Here is a 22,603-nt window from a genome sequence, read left to right on the forward strand (position 1 = left end):
TAGTTACGTTCTCCAGGCAGAATCCCCCTAAATTCGATGGACAGGGAGATCCCTCAAAAGCCGAAGAGTGGATACGCGGCCTCGAGCGTATTTTCAGGGTCATGGAGTGCACAGATAGGGAGCGCATTGCTTGCGCCACCTTTCAACTATCAGGTGATGCCGATTACTGGTGGGAGACTCGGCAAAGAACTATGAATCCTGCACGCTTGGAAGCGTTAACATGGGAGGAGTTTAAAATGGAGATTGATAACAAGTATGTCCCAAAGACGTACAGACGGGCCAAGGTGGTAGAATTCCACACGCTGAGCCAAGGCCGAATGACTGTAACTGAGTACGACCGAGCCCTCGCTCAGATGGCACGATATGCGCCCGAGTTGATGGACACCGACGAGAAATGGGCGGTGAAGTTCCGGGCCGGGCTCAAGGATGAGATAAAGGCCGCATTGGCTTGTCGAGGAGAACTCTCCTACTCGGAGATCTTGACTTGTGCACTGGACGTGGAAGATGCACTCCCTAAACCAAAAGTGGTGGCGACAACAAACGCGACACCCCTACAAGCTCAGTCAGGTCATCAAGAGAAGAGGAGGTGGGATGGTGATCAAACTCAGTATGGTGGCAAGAGGCCACAACACATGAAGAACCCACCCTACAATGGCGGGAGACAGAATACCTATCACCCGAGGGCAAGCTTTCCGCCGAGGAACCCTCAATGTGGAAGATGCTTCAAGTACCACACCGGAGAGTGTCGAGACCCCAGATGCTTCAGCTGTGGTGGAAGTGGCCATTACTTCCGAAATTGCCCAAATAAGGACATGGGGACAGGGGCGAGACAGAACCAGTTAGGTTTCCGTCCACCATCCCAGGCACTACCTGCACCTCAACCGCAACAACGCCGCTAAGGACTGCCGTCGCAAGCAAGAGCCTACGCCTTGAAGGGAAAACAGCCGGCAAACGGGAAAGAAACCTTTGGGCAAGGAAACTTGGCAGGTATGGGCACACTTCTCAACATGCCTATAGTTGTCTTGTTTGATATGGGTGCATCGCATTCCTTTATATCAACTTCTTGTGTGGATACATTAGGATTACCTACTGTTAAGACCGAACCCACTACGAGTGTGACCTCACCGGTAGGCGGGACTATAGATATATCCCGATCTTGTGCGTGTGTGAACTTTGGAATAGGTGAACTCAGTTTGTTGGCTCATAATTTACAAGTAATGACGATGGGTAGCGTAGACATAATCTTGGGTATGGATTGGTTAGCGGAGAACCACGTTACCCTTCATTGTAGAGAAAGGGAAATTTCGTTTGAAACCCCAGGAAAAGAGCCGACGAGGTTTTACGGAATCTCAATGAACCGACGCAAGTCCATTGTCTCCGCGCTGCAAGCCACTACAATGATGAGGAAGGGATGTCCAGCGTACCTTGTTTATTTGAATGGGGAGGAGAAGAAAGACAGGAAGATAGAAGATGTGGCGATAGTGAGTGAATATCCCGATGTCTTCCCCGATGCATTGCCGGGACCCCCACCCGACAGGCAAGTAGAATTCACGATCGATCTGGAGCCCGGATCGGCACCAATATCCAAGGCACCTTATAGGATGGCGCCAAAAGAGTTGGAGGAGCTTAAGGTGCAACTACAAGAGCTACTGGAATTGGGATTCATTAGACCTAGTGTGTCGCCATGGGGAGCACCAGTGTTGTTTGTGAAGAAGAAGGATGGAACGATGAGGATGTGCATCGACTATCGAGAGCTAAACAAACTGACGCTGAAGAACAAGTATCCACTACCAAGGATAGACGACTTGTTGACCAACTTCGAGGGGCAGGAGTCTTCTCTAAGATGGACTTGAGGTCTGGGTACCATCAGCTGAGGGTTCGGCGAGAAGATGTACCCAAGACGGCTTTTCGAACAAGATATGGTCACTATGAGTTCGTTGTGATGCCTTTTGGGCTGACGAACGCCCCGGCAGTGTTCATGGACCTTATGAACCGCGTGTTCCAACCGTATTTGGATCGGTTTGTCCTAGTTTTCATCGATGATGTGCTCGTTTACTCAAAGAACGTGGAGGAGCACAAAGCGCACTTGAGAACCGTCCTAGCAACCCTAAGGGACGAGAAACTATATGCCAAGTTCAGTAAATGCGAGTTTTGGCTCAAGGAAGTGAATTTTCTTGGACATGTAGTAACTTCAGATGGAATTCGTGTAGATCCGGCCAAGGTGGAAGCGGTGCAGGAATGGAAGTCGCCTTCTACACAAAATGAAATTCGAAGCTTCTTAGGACTGGCGGGCTATTATCGAAGATTCATTGAGGGATTCTCGAAGATAGCCAGGCCAATGACACAGCAACTGAAAAAGGGAGTCAAGATGATTTGGACACCAGAATGTGAGGCGAGCTTTCAGTTGTTGAAGGAGAAATTGACCACCGCACCAATTCTAGCTGTACCGGAGTCAGGGACTGACTATGCGGTGTACACGGATGCGTCGAAGGTGGGACTTGGATGTGTACTTATGCAGAAGGGGAAAGTGATTGCATATGCATCGAGGCAATTGAAGCCCCACGAGCTGAATTATCCGACACATGACTTAGAACTGGCAGCCGTGGTACATGCACTGAAGATCTGGAGACATCATCTCTATGGAGTCCGTTGTGAGATATATACGGACCATAAGAGTCTAAAGTACTTCTTTGAGCAAAAGGAGTTGAACATGCGCCAACGTAGGTGGCTCGAGTTGGTGAAGGACTACAATTGTGGTATAAATTACCATCCGGGAAGAGCAAACGTAGTGGCCGATGCTCTTAGTAGGAAGTCTCAATCACAGCTGGCCACCTTTCTTACTATCGAGGAGAGTCTAATCCAAGAGTTCAGTAAGATGCGGTTGGAAGTAGTGAGAATGCCCGAGACTGTGGAAGGAATAGTAGCCACGTTGGTGATGGAACCCTACTTAAGAGCCAGAATTGTGGAAGCCCAACGGCGAGATACGTTACTAGAGAAGATTCGCTCAGAAGTGAGGACGGGTGAACCCGGAAACTTTCGTGAGGCAGCGGATAATGGTCTCACAAACAAGGGAAGGTTGTGTGTGCCTAAGGATGAAGGCCTGAGGATGGAAATCATGAGAGAAGCACATGAAACCCCATATGCTGCTCATCCAGGAAGTACCAAGATGTATCAAGACATGAAGAGGCAATTTTGGTGGAACGGTATGAAAAAGCATGTTGCAGCATTTGTGGAGAGATGCCTGGCATGTCAACAAGTAAAGGCGCTACACCAACGGCCCTATGGGAGATTGCAACCCCTTGAGATTCCAGAATGGAAGTGGGAACATATTGCAATGGACTTTGTGATAGGACTGCCAAAATCCCAGCGAGGAAACACTGTGATTTGGGTGATTATAGATCGTCTCACCAAATCTGCTCATTTTGTACCGGTTCGTGCTACTTATGGATCCAACGAGTTGGCTAAAATATATGTGCGGGAGATTATACGCTTGCATGGAGTACCAGCGACAATTACATCCGATCGCGATGCCAAATTTACTTCTAGGTTTTGGACGAGCCTGCAGCGCGAGTTGGGGACTAAATTGAATTTTAGTACTGCCTTCCACCCACAAACCGATGGGCAGTCAGAGAGAACGATTCAAGCCTTAGAGGATATGCTGCGAGCCGTGGTGCTAGATCGAGGTTGGGGTTGGGAAGAAGTGTTGCCTTTGGTTGAGTTCGCTTACAATAATAGTTACCAGGCGACGATCAAGATGGCTCCATATGAGGCATTGTATGGAAAGAAGTGTAGATCGCCACTTTATTGGGATGAAGTGGGTGAGAGAAGAATTCTCGGACCAGACTCTGTAGAAAAGATGATAGAGATTGTCCGACAAATCCGTGGGAGGATCAAGGATGCACAGGATCGACAGAAATCATATGCGGATGTTCGAAGGACCGATTTACAATTCGAGGTCGGAGAAAAGGTCTTTCTGAAAGTTTCCCCTTCTAAGGGAATAACTCGTTTTGGTGTGAAAGGAAAGCTGAGACCCCGATTTATCGGTCCGTACGAGATTTTGGATAGAGTCGGCGCGGTAGCATACAGATTGGCCCTACCACCAAACTTTGGAAATGTGCACAACGTCTTCCATGTGTCACAATTGAGGAAGTACGTGTTTGACCCCACACACATAGTTCACCAAGAAGAGATGATGGTCCTAAATCCCGATCTAAGTTATGAGGAGAAGCCCGAGGCCATTTTGGATCGAAGGGTGCAAGAATTGAGGAATAAGTCAATTGTTTCGGTGAAAGTACGATGGAGGAATCATGGGGTCGAAGAAGCAACATGGGAATTAGAAGATAAGATGAGAGAGAAGTTTCCGGAGCTGTTTGAGTAATCTAGGCAAATTTCGAGACGAAATTTCTTTTAAGGTGGGAGGAATGTAATATCCGAAAAAAAAAAAATATAGAATTTTATTCTTTTAAGTAAGGTTTGAATTTTTGTGAATATCTTGTTTAAGATATGGTTGGTAAATCTTATTTGTTTATTTTTTTTTTTGTGGATATGTTCTTACCTAAGCATTTGTTAGTTGGGATAATTAATTAATCAATGAATTAAACATCCTAATTAACTAATTGTTTTCTCTCCCTCTCCCTCTCTCTTTTTCGAAAACCCCTCCCCCTCTCCCACTAATTTCTCAACCTCTCCCCACTCCTCACAACCGATCCAAAATAGAAAAAAAACTATCTACTCTCTCTCAACCTTTCCCTCTCACCGTCGCTCATTTCTCTCTCTCTCGAAGTTGTTCTCTCACCGGTAAGGCTTCTCTCTTTCTCCCCCTCGGTTCTCACCTTTTTCCTTTCACTCCCTCTCATCGAATCTTGGATTCTTCAAGGTGTTACTCTCTCTCGTTGTGAATCGGAGTCGGAAGAGGAAGTAAAGCGTTTGAACTACGTTTGAACTATCCGGGAAAGGTAACCCAAGACCCTAACTCATGATAATTTCGAAAACACATGCATTTAGGACGTTTTGAATGTTTTAGATGCTGAATAGGCTTTGTGATTATGTGTTGGTGTGGGGTATGTCTTCGGTGGTGACTGACAGTGGGTTCCGACCCCTTTTTGACTGAGCAAACGATCTCCTTTTAGTACGAAATTTTAACTGTTTAAACTTTGGTGTGTCTTCTGTGTGGTGTGTAAATTTCAGCTTCATTGGATGTCGGATGATTTTATAATGATTTTTGTAAGTAAACTGCGCTTTTCTGATGGATGTATGTTTTTGGGGGATGTATTTGTGTGCAATGGGGGTGATTCTGGGTGCTTCGATAGTGTGAGGTATGTGGATGTGTTTGGCCAGGGGATGGCTCGGGGAAAACAGCGTTTGGTTCGGGTGGTTTGTGTGTGTTGGCCGAGAGTTTTGGGGTTCGGCCTAGGGCAGTGCTGTGGAGAGTTTTGAAGGGTTGATCCCATGGGTTTGGGTGTGTTTTGGGATGTAGAATGTATGGTGGGAATGTCGTATAAGGTTTGAGAATCGTGGGTTGGGGGAAAACGGGTGTACACTTGATCGGGCCAGGTGCCGAGCCAGTGCCGAGACAGGTGCCGCGCCAGGTGCCGAGCCAGATGCCGAGACAGACGCTGAGCCAGTGCCGAGCCAGGCGGCCGAGACGGTCGGCCGAGGTGCCGAGCCAGGCGGCCGAGACGGTCGGCCGAGGTGCCGAGCCAGGCGGCCGAGACGGTCGGCCGAGGTGCCGAGCCAGGCGGCCGAGACAGTCAGCCGAGGTGCCGAGCCAGGCAGCCGAGACGGTCGGCCGAGACACCGAGCCAGGCCGAGACGCCGATCCTTTTTCCGAACCTTTTCCGAGCCAAGTGAGCCGTTTGCACAGTGAGGGTATGCCGGGAGTATGAGTGTTGCGTGTGTGTCGTGTGCGCGTCTTGAGTACGTTGTATGCGTGTCGGGTGCGTACGTGGTGTGTTCCGGACGTGTGATTTTGTGTGTGTTGGCCGAGAGTTTTGGGGTTCGGCCTAGGGCAGTGCTGTGGAGAGTTTTGAAGGGTTGATCCCATGGGTTTGGGTGTGTTTTGGGATGTAGAATGTATGGTGGGAATGTCGTATAAGGTTTGAGAATCGTGGGTTGGGGGAAAACGGGTGTACACTTGATCGGGCCAGGTGCCGAGCCAGTGCCGAGACAGGTGCCGCGCCAGGTGCCGAGCCAGATGCCGAGACAGACGCCGAGCCAGTGCCGAGCCAGGCGGCCGAGACGGTCGGCCGAGGTGCCGAGCCAGGCGGCCGAGACGGTCGGCCGAGGTGCCGAGCCAGGCGGCCGAGACAGTCAGCCGAGGTGCCGAGCCAGGCAGCCGAGACGGTCGGCCGAAACACCGAGCCAGGCCGAGACGCCGATCCTTTTTCCGAACCTTTTCCGAGCCAAGTGAGCCGTTTGCACAGTGAGGGTATGCCCGGAGTATGAGTGTTGCGTGTGTGTCGTGTGCGCGTCTTGAGTACGTTGTATGCGTGTCGGGTGCGTGCGTGGTGTGTTCCGGACGTGTGATTTTGTGTGATTGGCTTATAAGATGTTGTTAAGTGTGTGTACGTGTAACGTGCTAGATGTTGAAGTCATCCACGTAGGAATCATGCATTGTCGTTTAAACCTCGTCTTTCCTGACTCTAATTATGATATTTATTTATCTTTCAAAAGGGTGATCTTTTACGAGGAAATTGTGGTTGAAGAAGGGAACTATTTAAAAGCTAAGCAATTGAGGTGGGCTTTTCTACCCTACTATTTTGTGGGTTATCTTTAATACGGACGCTGTTCCGGAAATGTTTATGGAGATGAACTGTTTGTCTTGCCAACTGTTTTGTTTTGAAACCTATCTGAAGTGGTTTACCACATATGTTTAATCGAATTCGGGTCTGTTGGGCTGTGAACCCTCAGGCTAGTGTACACGAGATCGGGAGCCATCTGAGAGCAAGTTGGCCGGTCTAGTTGACCTGGGGTGTGGCCACGCCCCTTGTCACCCGTTGGATCAGATAGTGTATGATGGTGGGAATAAGGGTGGCAATATCTGAAAATGACTGCGCAGTCGAATTTATGAAATATGTTTTAGTGTACTTGGGTTATTTTCTTATACTTAAAACCCCAAGGTTACACTGATATGGCATGACAAACTATGATTTTGGCGTGTGTCCACTGAGTGCAATAAGTACTCAGCCCTGCATGTTGTTTTCTTAATGTGCAGGTTGAGCGACGATGGGGATGACGGATGTTGAGCAATTAAAGTCAAAATTGTGTTTTTACTTTGCCTTTTGGATGGTGTCGTGTCGTCATACCCGGCATTATCTATCTCTTGGTCTTTTCCGCTGCTTTGTAATCCGATACAATGTTTTCATTTAAACTCTGTTTACTTTAACTTTAGAAATGTCGCTACAGTACATTGTTTTGAAGTGAACTTCCTCTAATTAAACGTTTTCGGGTCAAGTATTCTTGTTCTCCCCTTTCTTCCCCGCTTCTTTATTCCTCCCCTAGTCGCGGTCCACCGTACTTCCTATCCTTAGGAAATGCGGGCGTGACATCATTTCACGATTCCACTCTCGAAACTCACATTTACTACGAAATGGATTCAAGTCCCAATAGTCCGATGTTTGGTGAGGCACGTTGGTCGGGTACAGAACCCGACGAATATCGGCCGTTCGACGCCAACACGCAGTAAGATCCTAAATTCAGTACGGAATCGTACGGGATTGGATGACATGGAGCGGTCTCCAAACCGACCCGTCGCCCCATCTCGCCGCGCTGCCGCCGAGGCCGCCGCAGTCGCCGACGCCACCCCATCCGCCGCCGCCGCCGCCAAAAAGAAGCGGATCCGGCACCGCGCGGAAAAGGTGCCACCTCCAGGCAATTGTGAAGAGTACGCCCCCGGCCGTACGAACTACCAGCCGGATGAAACCCTCGTATTGGCGAGGTGTTGGGTGGATATATCGGAGGACCCGATATTCGTAAACAACTAGAGGCAGGTGGCGTACTGGGAGCGCATCGCCGAGTGCTACAATGCGGCGAAGCCGCCGAGCGCGTACAAGGGCCAACGGGAGCATCTCCGCAAGCGCTAGGATCAGGTGAAGAAGCAAGTCTACCTGTTCGCGGCGGAGTACGAGAAGTGCTCGAGGGAGCAGGGGAGCGGCGAGAGCTTGAGCGACGTACGGGCTAAAGTGTTGTTGTCGCACCAGTCCCTGTACGGCGACTTCAAGCATGAGGCCATCTGGGCGGTCTTGAGGGACAAGCAGAAGTTCCAAGGTGGGGATTCTGCACACCGGTGCGACAAAGAGTACGAAGACCACCGAAGCTGGTGGTTACACTAGCAGCGAAAGCGGAACTCGTCCGGTGGACCTCAACCGAACGTACAAGGACATTGAGAGTTCCGGCACACCGATGTCCTCCCTGCGTCCCATAGGCGTCAAGGCTGCAAAGGCCAAGGGGAAGGCAGCGGCGACATCATCCTCGATCGCAGCCGCCCCATCGCCGATCCCGGTCCCGATCCCGACCCCGAGCCATACGGCCGCCGCGTATGAGTCGTTGGCAACAGCCTCGATGGCGAAGACGTTGTTGCAGACGCACAAGGCCCTCAAGAAGTGTACGGACCCCGCCGAAGCCGAATATCTCCGGGGGTTGATCGATGAGCTGCGCCGAAAGTTGGGAATTGCGTAGATTAGCCAACTTGAATCGTGTAACTTTTGTGTAATTAATGCAATCTTCGCCGGTTTTTAGTTACTCGTTCTATTTTTTTAATTAGTTTTCATTATATATTTGAAAACATTTAAATTAATTAACAAAACAATAGTAAAACATATAGGGCGTGCCTTAGGTCGCCCCATTGCAGGTGGGGGTAGGAGGATAAAACTGATGACGTGGCGCGCCATAGGGCGCGCCTTAGGGCGCCCCATTGTGGATGGCCTTAGACTACGTTTGAGACAGTGGAATTTGTGCTTCCAAATTGCAATTGAAGCCTTAAATTTAAGTTCTGTTGTTTGGTACTCCTATGGGTATTCGGTTTGCAAGATTGTATCCCGAGATTAAATTTGTAGTATATTTGGTTCAAAAGATTCAATCCCACAATTCAATTCTAGATGGATAATCATGAGATAATTAGTCATAGCTAACCCCATATAACTAAAATAATCTCACAACGACTAAAATAATCCCACAGCTCAATTCTAGATTATATCTTGATATTATTTTATCTTTGAAATCGAACACCACCCTACTCTATAAATATATGGATTTAAATTGAATTCTAATTCTAATTTCACAATTTCAATTTCACATTTAACTCAAGAATATGAAATCTACTGGTTCAATTCTACTTGTCAAAAGTTATAACAAGCCGATGTTAATCGGATCAAAACAACTTCATTAGTCGCTTAATCTCAAAACATTTAAATGGCATGTAATTATTCCCATAAAATATCCAAACTTCTTGACAACTTCTTATGTTGTGTATTGCTTTTCAATTTCCCAATTTTTAGTCGTTAAATCTCCATTTTTTTATCTGCCAATTCTTTTGCAAATCGATTGTATTTTTAACTAGAATCGATTGTGTTCAATTAGGCTTTAGAGCGAGCATTTACAATGGAAGGATACTCCAAGAGGGTCCTTTCGCATTTTACCCAAAGGTTTATCTCCCTGCAATAGAAGGGCTCTTCCAAAGGCACTATCCCACTTAGAGTGTCCACAATAGTTTGGACACTTCAAGGCCAAGCCACATTTTTTTGTCCACGGCCGCAAAAAAGTTGTCCATCCCAATAGTGGACAAGCCACATCCACAACTCACATTATTTTTTTAATTATTGGTATATTTTAATCAATTAGAATAAAAATTATCGGACTATACAAAAACACATAATTTAATAAAAAAATAAAATCAAATCTTCGTTGTATTATAGATATGGGAAAAGTATACAACGAAAATTATCAACATCACACAAATAACACCGCGAACGCATATCACGATGTGCCCCCTCCCCTACGTGCCCAGATCACTTCAACCAAATCAGCCTGGAATGCCGTATGTGTTGTTTCCCTCCGCATATCGGTGAGCCGTTGGATCAAGTATTGATTAGTACGTAGTACAACCATCTGCAGGGAGCGGTGGTAACACCGTGACTTGTACTAACACCCTCTTCCGGTGCCCAGAGCTCTGCAACGGTGCATGTATTTCATGCCTTCGTCGGCTATTTTTCTTTCCCGGTGCATGTATTGTGTATGCTTCTGATCATTGGCATGTTAGAGCCTTCATTTGACGCATCGGCACTGCACACGTATTACAAGCTATATTGTGTCCAATTCGTCATTGCCCACCGGAGGAAGTATCATTATTACTGAATAATCCATGGAAATTGAATAATTTGCTAGAGAAAGATTAGATTAATAAAGTGAAGTATGATAATTATGGATATTGTATAGACTATAGAGTACTGGGGTGTGTCTGTATTTATATAAATAAGGAAAATTATAAACGCGCGACCATATAAGAAGTATGCCTAAATTTAAAATTTAAAATTTAAAATTTAAAATTTAAAATTAACTTTCAACGTAATTGCATTTTTTATAAAGTAATAATAAACAATTTTAAAAAGTGGGCAGTAAAAGCTTTAAAAAATTTATATCAAGTTCAAGAATAATGTAAAGAAAAAATAAAATAAGCCTCATCTGTTTAAAGACACATGTTTTAAGAAATTGTTTGAACTTTTAAAAGAAATAAGTGAAAAAATTAATAAATATTGATCTCATTTATAGTACTATGCTATACTTAATAATGGAGTAAAATATAAGTCCAATAAGTTGGTGGAGAATTAAGTTTATTTACTTAAAAATGAAAAACAGGTAATTGTGTCTTTAAATAACGGACAGTGAAATGACAAAATAAGCCATGTTTGCCGAAGGAATACTCAATATACATGTACTCCCTCCGTCCCATAATAGACACACTTGGGGATTGACACGGGTTTTTAGGAGAGGTTGTTTTGTGTGTTAAGTGGAGAGAGAAATAATATATTTATATTAATGTGAGATGAAACTTTTTTCAAAAAATAAAATATGATATCTTTTGTGGGACAAACTAAAAAGAAAAGTGTGGCATCTATTATGAGACGGATATAGTATAAAACTTGGTTATTTATATCAAGAGTGAACTACATAAATTGTACCTGATCTTTCACTTTCGCACATAAATGGTACCTGATTTTTATTTTATATCGTTTTTGGTACCTATAAATTACATTTTTGGTACTTGATGCAATTTTCAGGCAAAATACCCACTAAACAAATTCATTTTTCCATTTGTGTCATAAATGATATTTTGGGTATTGACAAAACTAGTACCAAAAGTGATATTATAATATCTTCTCTCATTCTCCTCACTCTTTACACTATTATTATTAATCAATATTAATATTATTATTTTGATGTTATAAATTAATAATAATTAATTTATTTTTAATATCATTTAAATATACTTAATCATAATTATAGTTATAATTATATTTAATTATTATAATAATATTATTGATATAATAGTAAAAACTAATAGTAATTAATAAATAATAACTATTATTTTATATTAAATTCATAACTAATTAATATATTCTTAATCAAAATTTAAAATTGTGAATTGTATTTATAATGATAAAGAGTTGAATATTTTTAGTTAGGTGTTTCAACCCCAAAATTAGTATAAATAATTAAATTAAAAAATATTTAATTGATTTAATTACTTTAAATAATTAATTTAATTAGGTGATTTGTTATTGATTTATATTATGAATGCAATTAGATGTATGTATAAAACACTAAAAAGAAAGAAGAAAAAGAAGAGAAAAGAAAAAAGAGGAAACATAAACTATTGAGAAAAAAGAAAGAAGAAAGGAAGATAAAATACTAAAAAGAAAGAAGAAAATGAAGAAAAAAGAAAGAAGAATAAACTAAAGAAGAAAAAAAAAATAGGAAAGGAAGAAAAAAAATCACATATTTGGTTCTATTTAATTGAAATTTTCCAAAATATCCTCCATAACAAAAAAATCATATATTTGGTATCTAAGGTTATTTTTGTCATGAGGTACAAAAAACGATATAAAATAAAGATCAGATATTATTTTTATGCGAAAGCAAAAGATCATGTACCATTTATATAGTTAACTCTTATATTAAAAATTGTAAAAAGCTCTTTTAGACCATCCACAATACCGCCCAGCCGACCGCCGGCGCTGGGCGGTTCGCTGGGCGGTCTATTGCAGTCGCCCAGCGGACGATTGGAGAGAGAAACCGCGCAGCGCTGGGCGGTTTCGTGGCGCTGGGCGATCCGCACGGCGCTATTGCAGCGGCCGGATCGCCCAGCGCGATTTTTTTTTTAATTCGAATTTTTTTAAAAAAATCAAATATAAAAAATATTATTTATTTATAAAAATTGTTTTCTATATATAAAAATCAATTTTTATAAATAAATTTATACTAGAAATTCGTAATAGCCTATATATATTTAATGGGCTTGCGAATTTATGAAACTCATTCTTGGTTGTCTCTCTTTTATAGAGACATCCTTGAATGTTTTATGTTCCACTTTCGATGTGGGACAAACTCATTCTTGGTTGCCTCTATTTTATAGAGACATCCTTGAATGTTTTATGTTCCACTTTCGATGTGGGACAAACTCATTCAAGGATGTTTCTCTTTTATAAAGAGATATCCTTGAATGTTTTATGCTCCACTTTCGATGTGGGACAATCTCATTCAAGGATGTTTCTCTTTTATAGAGAGATATCCTTGAATGTTTTATGTTCCACTTTCGATGTGGGACAAACTCATTCAAGGATGTTTCTCTTTTATAGAGAGATATCCTTGAATGTTTTATGTTCCACTTTCGATGTGGGACAATCTCATTCAAGGATTTTCTATAAAATTGTATTTTAAATTATGTCATTTTTATTTTTTTAAGATTTTAATTATGTCTTTTTTTTATTTTTTAACTTTAAGTTGTAATGTTATTTTAAATTTTCATTTGTAAATTTAATTAATGTAATTTTTTTTAATTATGTAATTTTTTTAATTATGTACTTTTTAAATTTTATTAATATTAGTGAATTTTCCGTATATGTCTCGTAAATTAAATTTCGTATATTGCGTTATTGTTAATTATTGCATTTTGTATATATTTGTTAATAGTGATGTGGATAGTATGTGGCTAGGCTATGGCTGGGCTATTGCTGGGCTATTTGCTTGTTTTGATGATGTGGCAGGAGGATTTTTAGTGCTGATGATGTGGCAGTGGCTAGGCTATGACTGTGCTATTGCTGGGCTATTTCTATTGTGGATGACCTTACTAAATTTAAAATCTACAGCCAGGAATCGCGGGTGCAGCGAATCAAAGGTACGACCCACCACACGGCGCACTCTACAAGAACCCGCAAAATTAATTCAGTTCCCCAAACCCCCCAACAGACCGAACCCCATCGATCTAGCATTAATACGAGCTACAAATTGAATATTTCAGAAGAAAATAAACTAAATTTTAATTATCCTCGGAGAGATATACGTTGGGGAACGCAGAATTTGAGAAAATTCTGATCGATATACATTTAATAGAGAGAGAGAGAGGACGGCGAGCCAGAGAGAAAGGGATGTCTCTAACGAGCGTGAAGATGTCGGAGGATGTGTGGTTGACGTGTCTGACCCATGCATTGTCCACTGAGACTGAGGAGATCATGGGCCTTCTTCTTGGTGATATTCAGGTTCACTAAATTCCTTGCTTTCCTTATAATAGCAATTTTTATGGGGTTCAGCTTTCTTGAACTTTGTTGTTCCAATTTGGTTTTGTGAAGAATGATGCGTTTGTAGCTTTTTAGGTGTTTATACCTAACGGGTTGTAAACTTGCACATTTGCTTACAGAGCTTCCTTGAGAAATTTTGAGGACATTCTTGTTATTGTTCTCCATTTTATGATTTAGCTTTGTAAATTACTAAATTTTATGGTTTGGTCCTATTTCAAGTGCACATTGTGGTTTCACTGATTATTTTGATGTTTCTACCCAATGGTTTAGTAAATTATGCCTTGTTGACTTACTGATTGCAAAGCATGTGTTTCTATCCCTGTCCCCACAACTTAAGAAGAAAAAGAGCTAGCGTTTAGTTGCTCAACTGGTCAAATTAGGATTGAGCTAGGTAAATGCGAAATCTTACCTGAAGTTTGGGTTTGGTTTAGCTAGAACTAGGATCTTGTGAATCCCGTTTGGTTAAATTTTGTGTTTAAGTGTTTATAGGAGTATTTGTTATTTTCACAATTCAAGTTAGGATGATACACTTACTGGTTTGGAGGAATTGACAACCAGACAGAAATAAAAAGGGTGTTAGGAGGAGTTGCTGGAATTGTCTAATTTGAGTATTTGACAGTGCTTGGATTATTGTGAGAGGTTCTGGATTATGGTAATGATAAACCGGGAACTTATGAAGTATTTCACTTGCAAGACCATATATTATTTTTTGTCCTATGATTTTGGGACTTTTCAGCAATGGAGTTTTCAAATTGTTTTGAGCTCCATCTGCAAAGGAACTTGCGCCTGAAATTTTAAAAAGCTTCCACAATTAGGTTATTCCAAGGACGGAAGGACCATTAAATGCACAGACATTTGTAAACCTGAACTGAAGGATTGAGATATTAAAGTTCCGAAGCGAACATTGTTAGATTTTACTATAGTCAAGTTGGATTTTATTAAAATAGAAAGTCGTCTACAATGATGCCCTTTTCTTTTGTTCTTCTACTTTTGTAAATATAACGGCCATCTATTATCTATTAGTTGTAGTAATGACGGAATAGGTGATTTGAAGAGAGCAGCTTTCTGCAACAATCGGAATAAAAAAAATTAATAAGTGATACCGTAGAGGCATGTAGCTCAAGCCATTACTTATAGCCAATTACCCTAACTTTAAATGTTGGCGGTATACTGAATCAATGCACTTCTAGTGAAATCTTTAGCCACTTTTTGAAGAATTTACTTCTTCTGCTGATAATGTTTTTGTTCTTTTTGTTTTAGAGCACAAAGAATGGTGTTACTGCATTGATTTGGGGAGCACTTCCACAACCACGTTCTGATCGACAAAAGGATAGAGTTGAGACTAACCCAGAGCAGCTGACTGCTGCATCAGTTCATGCTGAGATATCCTTTTACAACATCTTTATCTTAATTATACTTCTGTGGATCTTGTTGAAAATTGACTGCAAGGTGAAATAAAAAGGGCAAAAGGAGGAAATTGATAAGAATAACTTTAGATGTACAATAGTAGCTTCATATCAATCTATGTTTTTTTACAAAGAGAACAGATCTAAAAGTGAGTTATTTGGTAGGATTTTTGTGTGCTTTTTAGTTTTTATTCTGAACTACCCCAATTTCTTGCTGATTGAACTTTGAAAATACTTTACACACTGCTAAACTAGTTTTATTGGTTAATGCAGCTGCATTAATTTTCTTAGTACCCTTTGTCGCTGCATTTATGCAGAGCACTTGTTGGAGAATTCAGTTATTATATGCCATTTGTTTGGCTTTTGTGTTTTATTCTGTTGTTTCTTGATGATTTTGTACAATTAACCTTATAACACAGAATGACAATGGCAACGGGAACTACAACTAGAGTAATTGGCTGGTATCACTCGCATCCTCATATCACAGTCCTACCATCTCATGTTGGTGAGTTTTTAACTGACTCAATATGTTTTTGGGGAGATGATTTGGCTGTGTTCACAGTTTTACTTTACTACCTTATGTTACATTGCTTTGTTAAAAAAGGAAAGCAGAAATCATTAGCAATCTTGCTAGGACCCATTTTTACACCCATTTCTTATTTCTTGACTGGCTTGGTTTTAGTTCTTCTGAATTTGTATCTTTATCTATTATTATGTCCATTTATAGAACCCATGGATTCTGGAGCTCTGTTCTCCAGCAAATTCAAAACTTTATCTGGTACTAGATTGACTTGTATGCCTTACTCAGAGCTAGCTAAGTCCATACTCTGGGATAGTTTTCCTATCAATACTGTGTAGAGGTTATGAAATCTAAAATGATTTGTACAATTGGTATATATTCCAAATATAATCTTCAGTGTTTCTGATGCATTAATCTTTTGGCTGGAGGCTCTTTTCAAGAGAGGAACTTTTGTAATATCAAGGTGTAGAATAACAGTCCTTTACAAAAGTGGAATAACCTTAGTTCTTCTTTTCCGCTTACTCTTTTCCTCGTCCTCTATGGTAATGATACCGTTTTTCTGGGATTTCTGCAGATGTGCGGACTCAAGCAATGTATCAGCTATTGGATCCTGGGTTTATTGGTTTGATTTTTTCCTGTTTCAGTGAAGATGCTCAAAAGGCTAGTGTTAATACGATTATTTGCGATGTAATCAGTTTTTCTTTTTGGCTAATATAGATCATTACAGGTCGGAAGGATTCAAGTCATTGCATTTCAGTCTATGGATGGGAAGCAGGGTCACATGATGCAACCTCTTTCTCTCACTCCCGTTCAAAAAAGTTCTGTTATAGATTTAGAGTCTTCCATGAGTTCTTCAGACAATGCAATTGCTGTGTTTGGCTCTTCCAAAGGAGAAACTATGGAACAAGACACTGGAGATTCGGAGGCAGCTGGTAGGGTTTCGAAGGTATGCCTGAATCAACAAAGACTTGATTTCTGTGCATTTTCTGTCTCTCAAGTCTATGATGGCTTGGTTAATAATAATTCCATGTAGCTGATCGTTAACTTTTCGATATGAGTTTTTCGTAGTTTCCTTAGACTCTTAGAGTCAAATATACTGGGCTACTGAAAATAGTGTAGAGTGAAATGCATTCTTTTCCACCCGTGTATTTGAATGATTACTTGATTGCTCATATATAGTAACTGAATTTGTCTTGCTAGGGCTCGGGGAAATCACCACGTTTGGGAGGTTTTTTGGCTAATGCTACTGCTAATACAGGAAACAATAGTCATGCTAACAGTTTGAATGATGCGATTAATGGTTTGGATCCCATGGATATGACTGAAGGTATGCAAGAAGCGATGCATTTGTCAACTTTGGAGATGAGGTAATGTGAGTATATACTCTTATCACTTTAATATTCCATTTACTGAACTCATTGTCAACTGATAATTTTATATCGGTTCTTGTTTGACTATTGCATTAAGAAGAATGAACTCTATCTATGGTAAAATTATATTTTGGCATTTTAAGAATAGATAGAATAAAAAATTGGAAACTTTTACCTTTTATTGCTTGAGTTGGGGCTTCAACGATATCACTGAATATTCCTTAAGCATTAAACTTTTCCTATGCCTGTCAATTTTGTCTAGTCATCTTTATTCTATGGTCTCAATGTTAATTCTCTTACTGCCTAAAATATTTTTTCTCACATTTTACTTTCATCTCCATGCGCTGCCTTTGTTTCTGCACATCTATTTTGTCCCGAATCTTAAAACATACTTTGTTTCGTGGCAGTGGTGCAGAATATATCAGAAAGGAAATTCCTCTTCATGTTCTCCCTACATCATCCCTTCTGAGTATTGATTCTCCTTTGTCATCTTTTACATATCTCCAACGGGTACTGTATGAAGAAGAGAAGACTGCATATAATCAAGCAATGGCACAAAACACGAGGTGACATTGCGTGACTTGCATAACTCCCATTTTCTTCTTTGACATTTTATTTTGTCATCATTAACCACCACTATATGATGCATCTACAGGGACGGCAAAGTTCACCCCCTCTCTTTCATTCATCACACAGCCACATACAAGTCTTCCATGTGCAAAATGATTGAGTACTGGTAAGAATCATCAAACCTTTTCCACTTTGCTACTTTGGCTCAACATTCTGACAATTTGTACGTTGCTCTTTCCAGCTTGAGTCCTGCCATGACTGTTCTTCAAGATCGCTTGAGAGAAAATGAAATTCAGGTAAGTCATGCATTGCCCTAAATGCCCTTAAAGGTGTGGAGTTAATTTTGTAGTTTATGTTTCACCCTTGTGTTGGTAAGTCATGACTGTTTGTGTGATTTTGAGCTGTTGTTGTCTCGTCTTGCCTAAATTCATCATCGTCCCATTCCGAAATCAATCCCTTCCCCCTTCAGCTGACACTCGATCAAATTGAGCTGAAGTTTCATTTTCTGCTGCAACTTTTGTCGACCTTGCTTTATGTGCGGCTTTTCTTGAAACAGTTAAATCTGCTCGTGGAAGAAGCCAATCTACTGGAATCAGAGGTCTCAAGAGGAGGCCCCTCAAATTCTGCCCCTCGCTCTCCATCTCAGGGGCATCGGAGCAGTACCTCTGGTCACAGGGACCTGTATCCGACGGATTTGAGCCAGGTAAAAAATGTGGGTGGTAGCCGGAGCCGAAGAGGGTCCCAGTCGTGAGAGAACTTATTCTAGGGTGAGCTGAGCCTTCCCCTTTTGGTGCTAAATCTTTGCAAATGTTTATGACCCCTCTCTACCTGCTATTTCTGCTTGTCTACTAGCTACTGTCATTTTGTCGTGGGAAGAAACAAGTTTAAATATGGCATATTCATCTTTTTTTGGGATATATGGCGAATGGGGAACCTCCAAAGGCTACATTTATATCAACATCTATGACTCATTTATACTATCTCATTTATACTCAAATTTCCGTAATACAATTAGTACAAGTGTTTTTAACTTCTTTTGTTTGCAGATTTAAGTACTCATAATTTATTGTTAAATAAACACAAATTTAATGTAGAGTCGAATTTGGTCGTGAAATGTTCATGTCTTTAAAATTTCATTCAAATTTATGAAATGAACACAAAAAAGCATCATAAACTAATCGAAAATAGAAAAAAAAAAGAGAGGCTATTTTCGTGAAAGAAAGGTTGTTCATGTCTTTATAGCGTCAATCTACTTTACATAAAAGTATCACAAACCTTTTTTAAGGATAAGAGAATATCCGATATCTCATAGTAGCAGTACACAAATATAAATAAGGATAAGATCTATAACTTGCATTTTTACGAAAAGAGTATATATATTCGGTGAGGATAGTGATAAAATGTAAACTCATATATTGTAAAACTCCAAACTTTTCAACATAGTATCAACACAACGTCAACATAGTATAAATTTCAAGATTTGGATGTCAACACAATATCAACACGGTGTCTACCGTGTCACCGTTGACACTGTGTTGATATTTTCTGTTGCTATTATTTTGAAATCTGTTGACATTTTTTATGGTCCATATCATAGTTTGGAGTTTGTACAATATTTAGAGTTTGTATTTGATTACAATCATATTTGGTGATTGACTCTTATTTTGCAATAGAATATAAGGGGAAATGAAGGATGTATCAAATCATCCACATCCTACAATTAAATAAAATCCTACTATATTATTTTTATTTCAAATAAAAACTCCACATCACTAGCCACATGCCTTGGATGAGATGCACCATCAAAATCAAACAATATATGCACCAACAAAGACTTATTTTAAGATAAACTGAAATTTCAAATCTAAATGTGATGGTGTGTAGATGGTTTAGTTAGGGTGGTGTGCATAGCCAGGCCTGTTGGAATAAGTCGATTGATTTGCACTTGGATTATTCGCGTTGTCCAAGCTAGCATTATGGGCGTCGGGAGCGCCCGCGAAGGTATTTCTGACAACATCGGCTGCCCCAGAGGCCACATTGGCCGCGCCTGTGGCCACGCCACAGGCAAGGCTGGCTGCCCCGAGCACGGCTCCTTTGCCAACATCAGCTGCGCCTTGCGCCATGTTCAGGGCATGTGTTCCAGTCTTTTATTTTAATTAATCCATAAAATGCAAAAGTTTTTATACATCAATGACTTTTTAAAAATTTTAAAATAAAAAAGAAAGGAAAGATTAAAAGAATTCGTACCTCTTGAAGGAAATTTTGGTTCTCGCCTTGATCTTGCACGTTATCGCTTCTCATCTAGAATGAAGCCATGATACAATTGCTCATGTTACTGACTTGAATCGTTATCAATTTAATATACTTAGGAGTTTTTTTTTTTTGTCTTCTTAATAAAGCTTATACTAGTAGAACAATTTAATACAGACACACACATACATCAAATTGCAAAGAAATTAAATACCTGAGCTTGGCCTGAGAATGAGGTATTGTGGGGACCTTGGCCTGCCATTTTTGTTTGTTTATGCCTTAGGAAATTGAGACTGAATAGGAATCTTATGAAACCTTTGATTTTATCACAATTTACAGGTGTGAATTTATAGTTAAAAATACGTCTATCTTTGGTTTTTTCAATTAGTAATATGTGCCTAAATTTATGCATCACTTAACAATCGGAGCGGCGACGCGTACAAATTGGGAAATAATTTATCAATAGAATTCCTTTGGTGTTTGTTGAAGTCCTTGTGAGAGAATGATGTTGGAAAATTGAGAGATTAATTTCACCATCGAAATTGTATTACTACTACTACTCCTTAGTCAATGATTGATATTTATTATAAATAAAAATATATATTTTTTGTCTCACTATAAATGAATTATGAAAAAACACACTTTTTTAACTTATAATAAATTATTTTGTCTTATATATAGTCGTCGTTGGAATAGTTCGCATGAGGTTTAATAGGTGGCTAAAACATCCACCTCTGAACATTAGCATCACAAGCTCTACAAAGTCTCTTTTAACATGGTCAAGACTTCATTTTAGAAGTATCAAGTATAAATTAATGTATTGAAGATAATTTTTGATATGGAGTCCCAACCATGCAAAATGAGGTTTTACACAAAAAATTTGATTTGAAAAATGTTTAAACAACAGTGTCTAGTCGACTAGTACTACCATATTCATGAGAATATCGACTCCACTGTTTCTCTTATTTTTTGATATGTTATAATCTATCCTACCGCACACCCATCATTAATTAATAAAATCCAGCATAATGAAATGTTTCTTTTATTATAATTGGTTGGTAATATAAACTACAAATGTGTTTTAATCGACTCCATAATTGTGACATATTTAATGTGATATATACCAACCACTCAATACTTTCTGATTAAAATCCATGGCTTTCTCACCCTCCCTTCAAAAAGTAAATTATACGAATTCTCTTTGACTTCTCATATTATTACTAAATGACCAAATTATCATAATTGAGTAATTCTTTTGACATGCTAGAACTATTTTGAGCCAATATGACTTTGAATAGTAGCATTTCGAGAAAATCATTAACTTGAATCATATACTATATACATATTGATATTTTAAAATTGACAATGTGTCTGTTTAAAAAATTGATACTTTTATTCATGTCACTATTATATTCTCAGGATATCATGAGGTAGATTAGCCCTATCAAGCATGCCCACTAATATAGAGAATTTATATTATATATAATTACAATTTACACATGCACATATAAAACTGATTAGACATATACCAAATTAATTGATGAAAGTATACCGAGATTTAGAGCGGAAGGGATCACTTCATACATTTGCATACTACATTTTATAATACACTACTAAATATTTGACAAGTGTATCCCATTTTATGGTAAAAAAGTTATTACTAAAAATTATTTCCTTCACTTTCTTACTATCATATTTTAATCAAAGTAGTTTTGTTATTTCATGCACTTTTGCTTATTATATTTAATCAAAGAAGTTATGTAACTGTTGTTAAAAATATTTAATAAGTCAAACTTTATTTACTTCACAATATTTATATAAAAAGATTAAATTTTTATGTATTCCAAAAAATTTAAAAATTTATTTATTACTATTTATTTTCTAATTTTATTGAGATTATATAATTTTTAATATCTGTAAAAGATGTCGATTTTATATAAAAATGTAATATACTAGAATTTGACCAAATTTCATATTTTATATAGCTATTGTCGAAATACAAAATAATATACAAAATAGTACTCCATAAAAATAATTATAAAATTTTAATTAATTAAAAAAAAGTTTCACATAATTGGTTGATTCTAGTATAATGAGACCGGATTTTAAAAAATATAGTCAACTAATTATGTCAACTTTTTTAACTTAATAAAATTTTACAATTATTTTTATAGAATATATATTTATATTAAGATAATAGCTATATAAAACATAAAATTTGGTCAAGTTTTAGTTTATTTTATAACGTTCTTTTTATATAAATTTTTTTAAAAAGTAAATCATCATAATAAAATAAAATAAAATAAAAAGGGAAATTTTGACATTTTTATATTTTTTAGAATACGTAAATGTACACTCTTTGATATAAATCTTTTTAAAAAAGTAAAATTTGACATGTAATATTATTTTAACAAGAGTTAACAAAATTATTTTGATTAAATATGGTAGCAAGAAAGTGAAGGAAATAATTTTTAGAAATAACTTTTTTAATCATTAATTAGGATCCACTTGTCAACTATTTAATAGTGTATTATAAAATGTAGTATGCAAATGTATGAGGTAATCCCTTCCGTATTTTTAGGGGTGGGTATTTTAAATTCAAGGAGCCTCAAAGCATAAATTATGCATAAAGAAATTTCGGCGAACATTATGATTATTTTAAAGTGTTATATATCTCCTAATAAGACCTATATGGTC

At 39.1% G+C, this 22,603-nt stretch overlaps 2 protein-coding genes across 2 annotated transcripts; one reads left to right on the plus strand and one right to left on the minus strand.

Moving 5' to 3' along the window:
• The first annotated feature begins 13,427 nt into the window (after positions 1–13,427).
• LOC121805866 (lys-63-specific deubiquitinase BRCC36-like) lies at positions 13,428–18,653 on the plus strand. The gene is made up of 10 exons (XM_042205889.1): positions 13,428–13,751; positions 15,051–15,173; positions 15,614–15,701; positions 16,291–16,376; positions 16,444–16,662; positions 16,917–17,083; positions 17,494–17,652; positions 17,742–17,822; positions 17,898–17,952; positions 18,213–18,653. The coding sequence occupies exons 1-10, from the start codon at positions 13,641–13,643 to the stop codon at positions 18,405–18,407; spliced, it is 1,284 nt and encodes a 427-aa protein (XP_042061823.1). The 5' UTR covers positions 13,428–13,640; the 3' UTR covers positions 18,408–18,653.
• Positions 18,654–19,381: 728 nt separating this feature from the next.
• LOC121803549 lies at positions 19,382–20,209 on the minus strand. Its single transcript, XM_042203180.1, has 3 exons — positions 20,121–20,209; positions 19,904–19,957; positions 19,382–19,800 (listed from the first exon to the last, which is right to left on the minus strand). Exons 1-3 carry the CDS (start codon positions 20,166–20,168, stop codon positions 19,546–19,548), a joined length of 357 nt encoding a protein of 118 aa, XP_042059114.1. The 5' UTR covers positions 20,169–20,209; the 3' UTR covers positions 19,382–19,545.
• Positions 20,210–22,603: the final 2,394 nt, after the last annotated feature.

This window comes from Salvia splendens, chromosome 5 (genome assembly GCF_004379255.2).
Source record: "Salvia splendens isolate huo1 chromosome 5, SspV2, whole genome shotgun sequence".
In the NCBI taxonomy this organism is placed as follows: domain Eukaryota; kingdom Viridiplantae; phylum Streptophyta; class Magnoliopsida; order Lamiales; family Lamiaceae; genus Salvia; species Salvia splendens.

What these genes read in the sequence shown, in the direction of transcription:
- LOC121805866 (XM_042205889.1), top strand. Translation starts at nt 13,641, where the DNA reads ATGTCTCTAACGAGCGTGAAGATGTCGGAGGATGTGTGGTTGACGTGT. An exon ending in CTGCATCAGTTCATGCTGAG is followed by an intron (nt 15,174 to 15,613) that starts ATATCCTTTTAC and finishes ACCTTATAACAC; the next exon opens with AGAATGACAATGGCAACGGG. An exon ending in CAGCTGGTAGGGTTTCGAAG is followed by an intron (nt 16,663 to 16,916) that starts GTATGCCTGAAT and finishes TTGTCTTGCTAG; the next exon opens with GGCTCGGGGAAATCACCACG.
- LOC121803549 (XM_042203180.1), bottom strand. Translation starts at nt 20,168, where the DNA reads ATGGCAGGCCAAGGTCCCCACAATACCTCATTCTCAGGCCAAGCTCAG. An exon ending in CATTCTCAGGCCAAGCTCAG is followed by an intron (nt 19,958 to 20,120) that starts GTATTTAATTTC and finishes GCTTCATTCTAG; the next exon opens with ATGAGAAGCGATAACGTGCA. An exon ending in ACCAAAATTTCCTTCAAGAG is followed by an intron (nt 19,801 to 19,903) that starts GTACGAATTCTT and finishes TTAAAATAAAAG; the next exon opens with ACTGGAACACATGCCCTGAA.